The 13,632-nt window shown below is 46.9% G+C and overlaps 3 protein-coding genes across 3 annotated transcripts; 2 read left to right on the forward strand and 1 right to left on the reverse strand.

The window, feature by feature from the left end:
- Nucleotides 1-5,903: 5,903 nt before the first annotated feature.
- Nucleotides 5,904-6,524, reverse strand: PtA15_1A818 (uncharacterized protein; the record flags this gene model as incomplete). Its single annotated transcript, XM_053165884.1, has 4 exons — nucleotides 5,904-5,914; nucleotides 5,964-6,141; nucleotides 6,240-6,425; nucleotides 6,498-6,524. 4 exons carry the CDS (start codon nucleotides 6,522-6,524, stop codon nucleotides 5,904-5,906), a joined length of 402 nt encoding a protein of 133 aa, XP_053017031.1.
- Nucleotides 6,525-7,580: 1,056 nt separating this feature from the next.
- PtA15_1A819 (uncharacterized protein) lies at nucleotides 7,581-9,085 on the forward strand (the record flags this gene model as incomplete). Its single annotated transcript, XM_053165885.1, has 6 exons — nucleotides 7,581-7,596; nucleotides 7,714-7,761; nucleotides 7,865-8,290; nucleotides 8,406-8,441; nucleotides 8,473-8,904; nucleotides 9,009-9,085. The coding sequence occupies 6 exons, from the start codon at nucleotides 7,581-7,583 to the stop codon at nucleotides 9,083-9,085; spliced, it is 1,035 nt and encodes a 344-aa protein (XP_053017032.1).
- A 4,068-nt stretch (nucleotides 9,086-13,153) lies between these two features.
- PtA15_1A820 (uncharacterized protein) lies at nucleotides 13,154-13,357 on the forward strand (the record flags this gene model as incomplete). Its single annotated transcript, XM_053165887.1, has 1 exon — nucleotides 13,154-13,357. One exon carries the CDS (start codon nucleotides 13,154-13,156, stop codon nucleotides 13,355-13,357), a length of 204 nt encoding a protein of 67 aa, XP_053017033.1.
- Nucleotides 13,358-13,632: the final 275 nt, after the last annotated feature.

Consider the following 13,632-nt stretch of genomic DNA (forward strand, 5'->3'; position numbering starts at 1 on the left):
CTGTTTTTCAACCCAAACCCGACCCGTTTACACCCTGAAACGTAACTGTAAAGGTTATGTTACCCTCAGAGTTATCCATTTGGAGAACGTATCTGCCCACCACTGCGGCTACCCGGCAAAGATATTACAAATTTTGGGAGTACCACCTGAAAGAATTAAAGGCGGAGGCAAGCGGCTAGGGCAGAAGGGAAAAGATTGGCCTATCCAATAGCAGACAAGTAGTCTGAAAAAGGAACCAAATAACTCACTCAAAGGGGCTTAACTGCCTTTGTAGATAAGGTACCCGCACCTGCGGAGCGGGTATCTGATTTTAGTGGAATTCTGTCCGGGTACCCACACCTGTGTGGATACCTGGGTACAAATTGCCATCCCTAAGCAACAAGTTCATTCTTGAAAGTTTCAGTTGGGTTGTGTAAGTCTTGCCATATTCTTTCATGTGGGATGATTCACATATTGAGCCAATCTGAATTCAACTTCTTCTCAATTTCAAACAGGTGAGGGCTCTACATTATCTTAGCCTCATACCTACTTGTATCCAAGAATTTCACTTTTCAGACAAAATGGATGGTGGAGAGGTTACTTGTTTGCAATAAAAATGGAGAAATTTATCACCGAGGAATAGTCTCAGATGTCATGTACCATTATTGTGATAATGGGTATCTTTGATCAACTTCTATGTTCTGTGACGAATTGCAGCAATGGATACCAGTTCAGCTTTTGTGGATACGGGGGTTGATGGTCAATTACCACCAGATCCATTTTACTGCTCTAATGCAACAGTTTTTTTGACAATGCTTCAATTACTGCCCAGGAACAAGACCTCCTAGTCCAACAAGTATTTGACTTCTCAAAGGCACAGATGCAGGGGCACAAGGCTGCATACATGGAGGTCTTCTGGATTGCTGTCATGAAGGGGGTTTCAATAAATTACCGGGCCAAGTAGAATACTGAAGTTGGGATCTGCTTGGGAATCACTTGTAAGCATCAGCAATAACAGAACAATGGATGACCCCCCAAAACTACTGATACTCTGGCCTGGCCTGGCCAGACCCCAAGAAATCTAAGATGCAGAGGGCCTCAAAATTTTTCAAGAAAACAGGACAGTGTTACTGTTCCTACGTTGCCAGCCCCAATAATCCCTTGCAACGCAATCAATGCTGGATAGCCGCAGCGTTCTTGTATGCTCTGTATACTCCTTTGTGGCAACAAGGGATCAGTTTCAAGGGGGCCAATCTCTTCACAGCGCTACTCTTCCATTTCTCCTTGAGGGTAACTTATGAGCTGAACTTGACTTGCTCAATATGTTTAACAATTAAAAGGGGTCAGAATAAGCTGTGGGAAATGGCCAACTCAAAGCACCCAGAAAGTTTCATTTGAAGAAAGTTCTCATCTTGTGATTTCTTCATTGAAACCCTTTTGGACCCGCTGGACCATAAGAAGAAAAAAAAACTCTTTGGCTTCATTGAAGATCAACCGTTCACCAGTGAGGCGCTACCAGGGACCAGACAGCCATCCGCAAAGACGCAGTGCAATTCACATGACATCACCATATGACCCAAGATGTTCCTCAGCTCTAACACCTCCTAAGCCAATGTTGGACAGCTATTTAACGTTTGGAATACCAAGGGCATTCAAATAAACTGCGGTCGCGTCTGTTGTTCATTCACGGAGGCAAATCAACCTTTGTTGAAACCAGCAACTCCCAAAAAGACCAAGGGTTGCAAGCCTAAGCTTCTCAACTCCAAAGTCAAGCTGGTCTGTTCACAGAGCACCAGCGGACACAAACTTCTTGATATTTCATAGCTGACTTTTGAAGACGAGCTCCTGCCTCTTCATCTCAACATCCACCTAGAAGTGATGCACATAGCGGACAATCGCGCAAAACACAATTTCATGGGTACAACCAATTGGCCCTTCAAGCTCTCTATTGGAGGTCACACTTGTACTCTGATGTTGCGAGGCTATTGGGCCAAAATTCTCAAATCTTTGGGTGGTATGGTGGGTGTTTGGATCCATAACAATGCTTAAAAAAGTGGTTTTGCCCAACTTCTTAATTGTGTGCCAGGTAGTATCTCAGGTGTCTCCCCAGATACTTCCTGGCTGATTTCCTCCAGGATGTGGACGCCGGAAGAAGAGAAAAGTATGGAAGCTGTTATGGCAAAGATCCTCAAAGATGAAAAGAAGCTGGCTGGTGATATTCCTTTCATAAAAATGAAAGCAATTGTCCTACAACTCTGTATTGATATCCCACAACCCTTTGCAGCCATCTGCAACTTTGCCCGCACCACCCTTGATTGAACCATCAAAAATGCCTGTATCCCCGACTTTCCCAACACTGCCCTTGATTGAACCATTGAAAATCTGTGTCCCCGAGGTTTCAACCCTTGTAAAATGCTCCAAAACAACCCCCATACTGCCTGATGTTTCTTCAGAAACAAGTAAGCCACAGCCAGTCAAAAAACGGGTCTTAAGCAAGTTAAATTTAAAACCACCCAAGTCGCCACAAGTACTGCCACCCCCAACGTTGATGGCCACCAATCTTGCACCACTAAATAATTCAGTTGAGGCTAAAACAAAGGGAATGAAGTCCCCTCACCCGCCTCCGCAAGACCCCCAGCCTATTTGCAGATCCATCAGGCAAAAATGAAAATATTGGGTCAGGCTTTAGGCACACCAAAAAAATGCCAGATGCACACCAAAAATGGAGTGAATTATTTCTCACTTCAGTTTTATTGGAGTGACCACCAGTTCACTCCAGAACCTAGCCTTTTTTGGAGTGCACAGGCCTGCACTCCAGGTTGGTTTGGAGTGAACAGTCTGGCACTGCAATCACTCCCCACAATGGCCGGTTCGCACAGGCCATTGAGGGAGTACATAAGAGTACATACATACAGGACCCTCCCAATGGCTGGTATAGACTGGTCATCAAGGGGACTCACCATGGAGAGGATAAAACCCTCTCAATTACCGGTCCAGATCATTGAGAGGACTCAACACTCTAGCACTCTTGATGGCCAGGACCAACAGGTCATGGAAAGGGCCCAACCCTCTCAATGACTGGCACTGTACCGGTCATTGAGATTAATAAACCCTCTTGATGGGCGGCACAGATTGGTCATTGAGAGGACTCAATCCTCTTGATGACTGGTACAGGACCGGTTTGTACCGCCATCAAGAGGGTTAAGTCCTCTCAATGACCAACATTACAGTCATCAATAGGATACAACCTTCTTGATGACGGTCTGTACCACAATCAAGAGGTTTGATTCCTCTTGATGACCGTTATGTTGGTCATCTAGAGGAATCAAACCTCTTGATGACTGTTATGTTGGTCATCAGGAGGAATCAAACCTCTCAATGACTGTTATTTTGGGCATTGAGAGGAATAAGACCTCTTGATTACCGTTATTTTGGGCATTGAGAGGAATTAAACCTTTGGATGTAGAGATGGCCTCTCGCACCCGGGTACCCACCGCGGGTGCGGGTACCCGCCTGAAATTTCACAAATTCTCAACACCCGCACCCGCACCTGGCAAGGGTGGGCAGTTATCCAGATGAAAATCTGGCTGCAACTGACTGTAAAAAGCTGTAGAGATGTGCAACAGGGTTTTTGTTGTATCTTTGTGTTGATTGATAGTCCTCCTAACATATATTCATTGGATTTACATATTGGCTCACTGGCTGCTTTTTAATCATTAAATCTAGGTCAAAAATTCAGTTATCCGTAACTATTTGGTTGGATAACTAATTTCAGGTTTCTTTTCAGGGATAATATTTTACAGAGGTAAAGCCTATGTCTCCAAAGTTGAAAAAATGATTTATTATAACCAAGTAAAGCTTTGTTTTATTCAAATTGCCAATAAACAAAGATATAGGCCACCAAAATCTAACTTACAGATGAAATTAATGGATAACTTGATAACGTAACTGCCCACCCTTGCACCTGGCACCCGCCGGCGTGTGCTTGGCGGGTATACCGGGTACCTGCTGGCGGGTGCCGGGTGCAGGGGCAGGTACCCGCTCTGATATACTCACTGCCGGTGAGAAATCCCTCCCGGTCAGCAATGCATACACAAGCTGACCGGGGGGGATTCCCACAGTCAGCAAGCTCATTGATGACCAGGAGGGAGTCCTCCCAGCCATTGATTATATTGATGACCGGGAGGGAGTCCTCCCAGCCATCTAGTAGATCGATGACCTGGAGGGAGTCCTCCCAGCCATCTAGTAGATTGATGACCGGGAGAGAGTCCTCCCAGCCATCTAGTAGATTGATGACCGGGAGGGAGTCCTCCCAGCCATCTAGTAGATCGATGACCGGGAGGGAGTCCTCCCAGCCATCTAGTAGATTGATTACCAGGAAGGAATCCTCCCAGTCATCAATATACTCGCTGACCCGGGGATTCCTCCCGGAGTCCCGGGGGTGTAGTACCTCCTTGACCGGAGGGATCCCTCAGGTGGAAGAGGTGCACAAGCTTTTCAACCGGAGGGACTCCTCCGGTTGAGGAGTCCCTCCGGTCAAGGAGGTGCACACACCTCTGGGCGCAGGGATCGCTCCGCTTGAGGTGGTATGTACACCTCCCACCTCTTCAAATGGAGAGATCCCTCCGATCCATCTGGCCCACCAAGATGGGCGGGTACCCAGATGGGTACCCGTTTTTTTCCTGCCCAAAAACTGAAGACCCGCACCCACACCCAGCACCCGCCGGCGGGTGCTGAGCGGGTTTTTTGTGTACCTGCTGGTGGGTGCCGGGTACCCAAGTGCCATCTCTATTTGGATGGCTGGCACAGATTGGTAATTGAGAGCACTCAGCCCTCTCAATGGCCAGTAGGACCTTTCTGTACCACCATCCAGAGGGTCAAGTCCTCTCGATGATTGTCAGAACGGTCATGGAGAGGATACATCATGCAACCCTCTTTTTGACTGGTACAGACCGTTCATCAAGAGGGTTGAGTCCTCTCAATGACCAATCTGTGCTGGCCATTGAGAGGGCTTATTCCTCTCAATGACTGGGACAAGTGCTGGTCATTGAGAGGGTTGAGCCCTTTACATGACCCGTTGGTCCCGGTCATCAAGAGTGCTGAGTCCTCTCAATGATCTGGGCCAGTCGTCAAGAGGGTTTTATCCTCTTGGTGGGGGATTCCCCTTGATGACCGGTCTATACCGGCCATCGGGAGGGTCCTGTATGTATTTATGTACTCCCTCAATGGCTGGTGCAGACCAGTCATTGAGGAAAGTGATTGGAGTGCTGGGCTGTTCACTCCAGACCAACCTGGAATCCAGGCCTGTGCACTCCAAAAAAGGCTAGTTTTTGGAGTGAACTGGTGGTCACTCCAATAAAAATGCAGTGAGAACTAATTCACTCCTTTTTTGGTGAGCATCTGGCATTTCTTTGGTGTGCCTAAAGCCTTACCCTATTTGAAAACACACCAAATATGTAAAAAAATCATATGCAAAATTTTGAACACCATAAATGTTGGACCAAGCTTTTTGGCAAGTTCTGCAGTCGGGGCCAAGAAAAGTGCAGAACTCATCGCAAAGTCTGCCAGTCAACTACATACTAGTTAATTTCGCATTGAATTTATTGGAGCTAACTTATACTGGAGGACTTCCTGTCAAGTCTGGGAGCCTGCCAGATCTCAATTTACACACCCAAATCCATAATTTTTGACAAAAAGGGAAATGTTTTCCTAGCCCTACAGTTCATTACTTTCATGTGCACTGGTTGAGTTTTTGATAGGTGCCTTAATTTAGGATTTAGAGAGGCATCTAGAGCTCTCTAAATGATGACGGGAAGTCATCCACTAGAGGCGATGAAAGATATGATTAAGTAGAAGAATTAACCCCATTGTAAAAATAACGAGGCCCGGGATGACACAAATACCAAATATCAAAGAGATTGTTGCTATTGGTTTCCTGTGAGCAATTTGAGGAGTACTTGACGTCATAGTGCGATGTTCGGTACCGTACCCGAGAGTGCGATGCTCGGCACCGCGCTTGATAGTGGGATGATCGGTACTGAACCTGATAGTGCGATGTTCGGCGGGTCTTCCCGGATGATCTTGGAGAGCCTTGAAACCGTGATTGATTTGATAATTGGCCTTCTCAAGGTCGTCATCTTCCTGTTCTTTCATCTCATACGGCTACACGTGCAAGCAGATTGTTTCGAGCGGAGAACGTTCAGACTACGTATGGTTTGAAATGGCTCGAAATGGCTCTTGAATCCGTTGGCAGGACTCACCAGAGTATTAAATGGCGGGGGGAACGGATCCTCTTCTGCGTCTGATCCTGCGTTGATCAGAACTGGACATCCAGGCAGAAGGGAAGACTCTGCTACTGGCAAACTGATCCCTTCTGCCGGTACGGCTACTGGCAAACTGATCCCTTCTGCCGGTACGGAGCTCATAGCAGCATATTGTCCGATAAGCTATTGGAGAAGGCGTGTCTGTTAGTTCTTAGCTGAAAAGCTGCGAAGCACAAGTGAGATTTAGAAACTGACTAGGAAAATGAGGAGAATGTAGACCATGATGAGGAGCGACCGTAAAGACCAGGTGGATGAATGGGACTTGCTGTGGCGAGAGGCTTGTGGGCCCGGCGGCGCTTTTTTTTATTCTCGGGTGTTGTGAAATGAGACACTTCTTGAGACCATCCAGCCCCTCTTACCATTCTGCTCTCTTCCATGACCGTCTTCCCAATGCTACTTGACCCACTGCCACCCCCTGAATACTCGGTAGACATTGGAGGCCTCTATATCAGTACATCTCTTGTTGAGCGCCATGTATCCAAATCTTCTGCAACTCGTCTCGAGTTTTCGTGAACACAAGCTGGACGTTTGACAAATGTCTTGTAAAACTAAAAGAGTCAGTTGGTCCATTTTCACCGCGTTTCGAGGCCGGAGACGTGTTTAACTGCTCAGTTTGTGGATCGTTATGGGCGCCCATTCTAAGAGACTACGGTTTGAGAAAAATATTGCTGCTTCAAAGGTTACAGGCCCCGCTAGACTTGGAAACACTCCAGTGTATGTAGCAGTATTCAGTGGGACAATTGTGTAGACCCGGGCAATGAAAAGGGCTCGGTCGCCCATCAGCGTTAGTCACATCTCATAATTTACTGAATCTCTCTAACCTGAACGGAGAGCAAGAAAGAAATTAGATCCCAGCTCTTTTTTCACCAAAGTAGACTCAATCATTCTACCAAACATGATTTTCAAAGGTTTTTTGGCCTCTCTACTGCTATTTTCTCAGCTTTATCCGGTTTTCTCCATGCAGGGTTTGGGCAAAGGCCTAGCAAGACTCCAAGACGTGAAAGAAGGGTCCAGTCAGGGAACAGGGGCATCCAAAAAAGCAAAAGGTGCGTCTCTGTTTGGAATTTTCCGCATCTTACAAAGCAACTCAAAGCGGAAGATGATCTCTTTCAACCCCACCCACAATTCTTTCATGAATCATTGCTTTCGCCCGTAGGCTTTTCAATCCCCGGCATATTCAAGTCGAAGGCTGGGACATCGAAGCCCTCAAAGGGAGCAGAGGATGAGCGAAATGCAATATCAGTTGACGCAGCAGAGAATGAATCTCATATAAAAGCGATGGAAGATCGGCTGTGTAAGTGAGATGTTCCTGCTCACCCTTGCTCATTCAACTATTTTCATTCACTGGAAATGTTCTAAGCCCCCGGCTGAGCTAAATCGCACGTGACTTGACCTTCTTGCCATTGTTAAGTTTCCCATGAGGAAACGACGGCTTTATCTAATTTTCTAGAGGGAAGATGTAAGTTTTTGCCAATAAACCTTCACCCTATCTTGACATCATAATTCATATTCATGTTTGTTCATGTTGACCTCTGATTTGCCAAAATCTGCAAAATTTATAGTCTTCCCGCTCGAAGGACACCTTGCGGAACCTTTCCATGAAAAATACGTGACTAGACAACCCAAACTCAAGAATCTGGAGAAGCAACACGGATTGGAAGTCAAACTAAACATCAGGACGCCAAAGCCATTGAGCAAAGAGCTGGTATCAGCACTCAACGACGCTCTAGAAGAACTGCCAACACACCAGCAATCTCCTCAAACCTCAGTACAGATGGCATATTACGGACGGGTGTTTTTCCAGATCGCTCCAGACCAACATCTGTTTAGTGATCTCATCCGATCGCACATCATAAAAGCAATGAAATCGAAAATACAAGGAGCGGGGGATCAGTATAAAAAACTCTACAGTGCGTTGATCGCAACGGAAGAGTGGTCAAAATCGATCGAGCATCCGTCAAAACAGGAAAGAATGGCGAAACAGATCTGTAAGTGTGATGTTCCTATTGACCAAACTCCTTCATTAATTCCCTGTCAGTGGTCTTGACCCTTCGACAGAGTCCAATCACTCATGAATTATCATTTTTTCCATTGTGTGTTTAGATGATTCTGATAAAATATTGAGCTTTTTCCAGGACGGTAAGTTTTTTCCCAACTAATCATATGCCAGTCACTTTTCATCTCGAAAACGAAATATTGATACTCATAATTGTCTTTGTCTACCTCGATTTTGCCAAAATCCACGAAACAGTGGACTTAACTGGTGATAGCACTGTGTTCCTATACCGTGATAGATACTTCTATGGAGAAAAACCACTTGTGGATCTTGCGGACATCCGCTTGAAACACAAAAAGAAAGGGCAAATGAGCGAGAAGATGAGCCAACAACTCGACAACGCCCTGGAAATATTCCTCGAAATAAAGAATACTGATAAGGAAAGCGCATTGAAGATTGCATACTACGTACGAAAGTTTTTTGACATCAGTAAGAATCACCAGAATTCTGGGCTTGATCAACATATCAAGGAGCGTATCCAATCAAAATATGTGCGGGGATCCCCACGGAACAACCCCAAAAACTTGATGCTCGACGCGCTGAACCGTGCGTGGTCAGGAGAAAGATACACACCAAATTAAGCCACCAGTTATAAACAAGTTGTGATCAGAAACTGCTGAAACTCCTTGGAGTTTGGTTTTCGGAAAAAGAAATGACACCTATGCTTTTAAATCAACTCAAAGAGCTGAATAGTGTCCGTGAAAGGCTGGCTCTCGAGACTGCCTAGGTGGCCACGCGCCACTGAGCGTGTCCTGAATCGACACTAACTTACGCGACTGCCTTGTCCGCGATAAATCACCCGCGCAGCCGCGCCGCGTTACGCAGCGGGGTGCGGGCGTCCTCTCCTTTGGAGCTGGTGAAGGTGATTGGAGTCGCAGAGCAGGAGTTCTGCGCATTCGGACGCGACGGTTGGAGGCACACGGTTGGTCGGAGCCGCGCTCGGTCATCGTTATGACTCATCTACTCGATGGATGAGAGTTGTACAGTTGATCCGATTCCGTACACATTCCCGGGGTTCTTCTGTTTGCCTTCCAAATCGGCCGAAAATGCTGGGCGATCCATGCATAGAATGTGCACGCGTCCTCCACTCTTGTGGCCATTTGTCCGATGACGACAGGCCACGATAGGCCATGATGCGCACAGCATACATGTTAACAATCCCCAAACTCAGACAACTCTTTTCTTTGGCAAACACAAGACAGCCTTACGTAACACCGTCGGCTGTTTGTTCAACCGTCGGTTGTTTGTTCGGCTGAAGTTAATGCTGATGATCACCTTTCGGGGTCGACCGGTATACACCAACACGCATCATCCGATTTCTTTTGACTTCTGCACTTCACGTGACGGTTAAATGTTCAGACAGCCAGGTTTGTTTGAGAAATATGTAACTTCAACGAGCTTCGGGTCGGAGTCCAGCGGAGTCCGGACCAGTGGTTTTGTCCGATTGACAGCGCTTGTGTGGTGATCTTTATCAGCTTGGTGGTCTTCTTTGCTGCTTGCGACTTGGAACGGTGCTCTTGTAATCTATCGGGCTTTGTACGCGTAAGCGTTGAGACTGAGAGGCTGTCAGAGGCGACTTCGCAGATCACCTGCATCGCGATGTGCAGTTGTTTTCTTTCCTGTGTTTTCCTGCATCCCACGCATGCAGGCAGGTAGTTATGCATGTCTGATTGACCTCGAAAGAACACACAAAGTGAGCACACTTGAACCCCAAAAGAGTCAAAAATGGAAATGACTTTCAGGACACCGCGACAGCAGCCTACAAACTGCCCTGCTTCCTTGAGTCTCGATTGTACTTAGGCCCCTCGTGAATCCGTGCCGCGTGACCCTTCGCCTTCTAGGCATAAAAAGTCTAACGAACTCTTTGGGGGATGCTTCACCTCCCACGTCTCGTATCATGATTGATGATGATGATGATGATGATGATGATGATGATGATGATGATGATGGACGGCTAAGAAGGTCTGCGTTTTAGTCTACTGTTCATCTGAGTACATAGACACCAGGACACTAAAGTCCAAGTGGGTTCCTCCACGCTTCGCTAAAGAAGCTCGGCACACGAGGCTCTCAGGAGGTATTCTAACCAACAGGGGTTTGGCCCAGTGAGACTTTAATACCGCCGGCCGGAATCGTCGATGGGTGCGGCAATCGGGCCCAAGTTCTCTTTGGCAGATCGCCCCAATGGCAAGCGGACCTTGCAAAGCTCTCCAGAGCTAGCTGCACATAATTTCGCGCTGTTGAGCCTCGAAGCATCGAAAACATGCTGATTTTGTTACAGGGTGAGCCTCTGCGCACTACCCACATTTACCAGGTGCACTCCAACAAAGGAGTGCATTTGTGCGCCCTAACTTTGGGAGCGAATACCAGTTCACCCTTTTTTATATGCAAACAGTGGACCATCATCCGTCGGAGGGCTCACCACTCCACTGCTCGGTGCTCTCGTGCCAACTTCACTAGAATGTAATTTGCGCGCCTCGACTGTATTCTGTTGCACTCGTCTCTCTATCAATTTTCGATCGCACTTTCTTGTGAACCTTCGGAAGTCTCCGCTCGCAGGTTGGGTTCAGACAAGCAAATGAAAGCTTGCTGAGTTCTAAATACTCTGATACGGTTGATCAAGCTTTTGATAAGATCGGTGCTATGTGTTTATGGCTGATTGGGATCATAAACAATCCACAGAATAGAGGGTAGGCCCCGTCAGATTTCCAGCTGTCCTGGCCAAAATACATACAAGATAACCGGTGTGCATCTTGACCTCGAAGTGAAGAAGTTATTGGGTACAAGATGGGGAGCGTTCAATTCCGGGTGCCGTTGACCTCCGTTGGCCCGTTGGGGCATCCATCTGACTTTCGACCAGCCAAGGCTCCAAGCTCAATCTCGATCGTCAACCCGCTGATCACAGCGTTGCTGGCTGGGATTATCAAATCCAGATTGCAGATGCTATAAATCTTGATGAACTCCAAAATATCTGAACTACAAGGTATGTGATACCGGCGGCAGCGGGCAACTCCGGCGCACCCCAACTTGAAGGCTCTCTCTCTCTCTCTTGGCACCCTTCAGAGCACGAGACTGGATCCCTGGAACATCAGCCACTGTGCCATGATCGTTTCGGGCTCTTCGGAGAGGGGACCGTTATCTCAGATAGGAATGCGTATGTCCGGTGTTTAACAAGTTGTCCAGCACTACATAATAAAAGATCATCCCCGGCTTCCGGCTCCGCTTCCGCTCCAACTTCCAGTTCTTTCCCGGTTTGGAAGGCAACATGTAACAGTTACATACAAGTACAACATGGCATACCCGCAAGAAAGGAAATGTCTGGAAGAATCCTTGGAGATCAAAACATCCTCTCTAACCCCATTGTCAGGCCTTTCAAAACTTCATCCGCCTTAATTAGGTTACACTCATCATCTGGTTTTCCTATCCAACAAACGATCATCATCCTCCCCAACTCAATTCAAGGACGGTTAATCAAATTGGGCTAAAAGAAGCCACTCCAGTTGTTTTGAATTACAGCCTTACCGTGATACCCGAATGTACCCCCACCTCCTCCACTTTTGCCTTGCAAGATTTGTATGCATCTAATAAAAGCTATTGTACACATTCTTCCTTCTTCCGTAGTCCATCGATCGTCGCATTGGCTGTTCTACGTTTTACATTGTACATACAACAACTGTCGAAGGAAACTCGTCTTCCTCCGTCTGTCACACAGTGTCAGTGCTTCATCCCTCGTTCCTCCTGCCCGCTTCCGCCGCCGCTTGTCTGAGTTTCCTTTCTGGCCCAGTTCCTGGACTTTTGTCGGGGTTTTAAGATGGAGACACCAAGGGAAAATAAATCCATAGACAAACCCAACCACACGTTGACGTATACATAGCCAAGTCTTCAAAAAAAAAAACAATCAAGTTTACCAGCGTGCCATGGCTATCACCCAACTATCCCAACCACCATCACCCACCCCGGGTTTCCAGGTCCGATTGGAGCCGATGATGATGATGATGATGATGATGATGATGATGATGATGATGATGATGATGATACTGATGATGTGCCAGCACTAACAGTTGCACCATCAGCTTGAATCCATACAGAAACTATCTGATGCGAATCTGACTAGAGCCAACGATCATCGATGTATGGATTAAAGAGTTAAAAAAAAACCATTAGCCCGATCACTTCTTAACTCAGAAGTCTGTTTAAACACCCAGCAAGCCCATAGACATGTAGTTACAGGCTGAAGGTATTCGATTCTGACAGGCTCTTTTCTTTTAGCGGGATAGCTTAAATTGATTCTCACCCAGTGTACACATCTACAATTCATCCGAGAGCACTTAAGGGTGTGAGTGGTGTGAGATTGTAAGGATAGACTCTAAGATCCTCATCACCCAACCTTGTTTTTTGTTACAACATTCTATAATTATTTGATGAGGATATGGGCGAAGCAAATTTAAAATAGTAACAAACTTCATATCGAAAAACTTCAGCATCTCACAATCCGCTCCACCCTTCTCATTGGAAAGAGCGCCATACTAAATATTATTTGTTGGTTGGCGAGCGAGTTGGGCTGTTTCCCCGGGCTCTTCAGCTTTTCAATCATTGGCGGTCCGGGCTCTGCTGGGCTTGCAGCTGGAAGCTGGTGCAGCTTCGTTGGCCATCGGCGGCTTCTCCCTGACGCGAAGCCTGACATCGTAAGCTCGGCTTCTCTCCTCCCAAGAGTTTCTTCCTGAGGCCTCCACTGATTCCCTTCTCTTCTCATCGTCCTCCTCCTCCTCCTCCTCCTGCTCCTCCTGCTCGCCCCCGTATGGCCGTTCAAACTCGTCGAACCAGCCAGCTCCGGCGTTCCAGGCCCCTCCCCAGTCAGCTCACCCGGCCAGAAGAACTCTCGGCCAGAAGTCCCAGACGTCCCCTCTCCACCAAGCCTATCCGAGACTCTCCCAACAGCGCCGGAAATCTCGAGAAACCTCATCTGATTCGGATCGCTGCCCTTCGCACGCATTCTGTTTGATTCCTCCTCATCTGACCTTCCCTCTTTCCCTTTGATCAGGCTCTTTTTTTCAAGTAACCCAAAAACATAAATAAATAAACAATAATTTCTCATACACCAATCACACTTCTAAACTTTACTACGCTGTTTTCTATCCTCCACTCACTCTACTGTAGTCTCTCTCTCTCTCCCCCGCCGCGATTTATTCTGCTTTTTTTCCCTTGCTAGCCTGCTTTTTTTGTATTGGCAACTGTCTTTTTTTCAAACTCCTACCCCTTCTGTCTCTCCCCCTCCTT

This window comes from Puccinia triticina, chromosome 1A (genome assembly GCF_026914185.1).
Source record: "Puccinia triticina chromosome 1A, complete sequence".
Lineage (NCBI taxonomy): Eukaryota > Fungi > Basidiomycota > Pucciniomycetes > Pucciniales > Pucciniaceae > Puccinia > Puccinia triticina.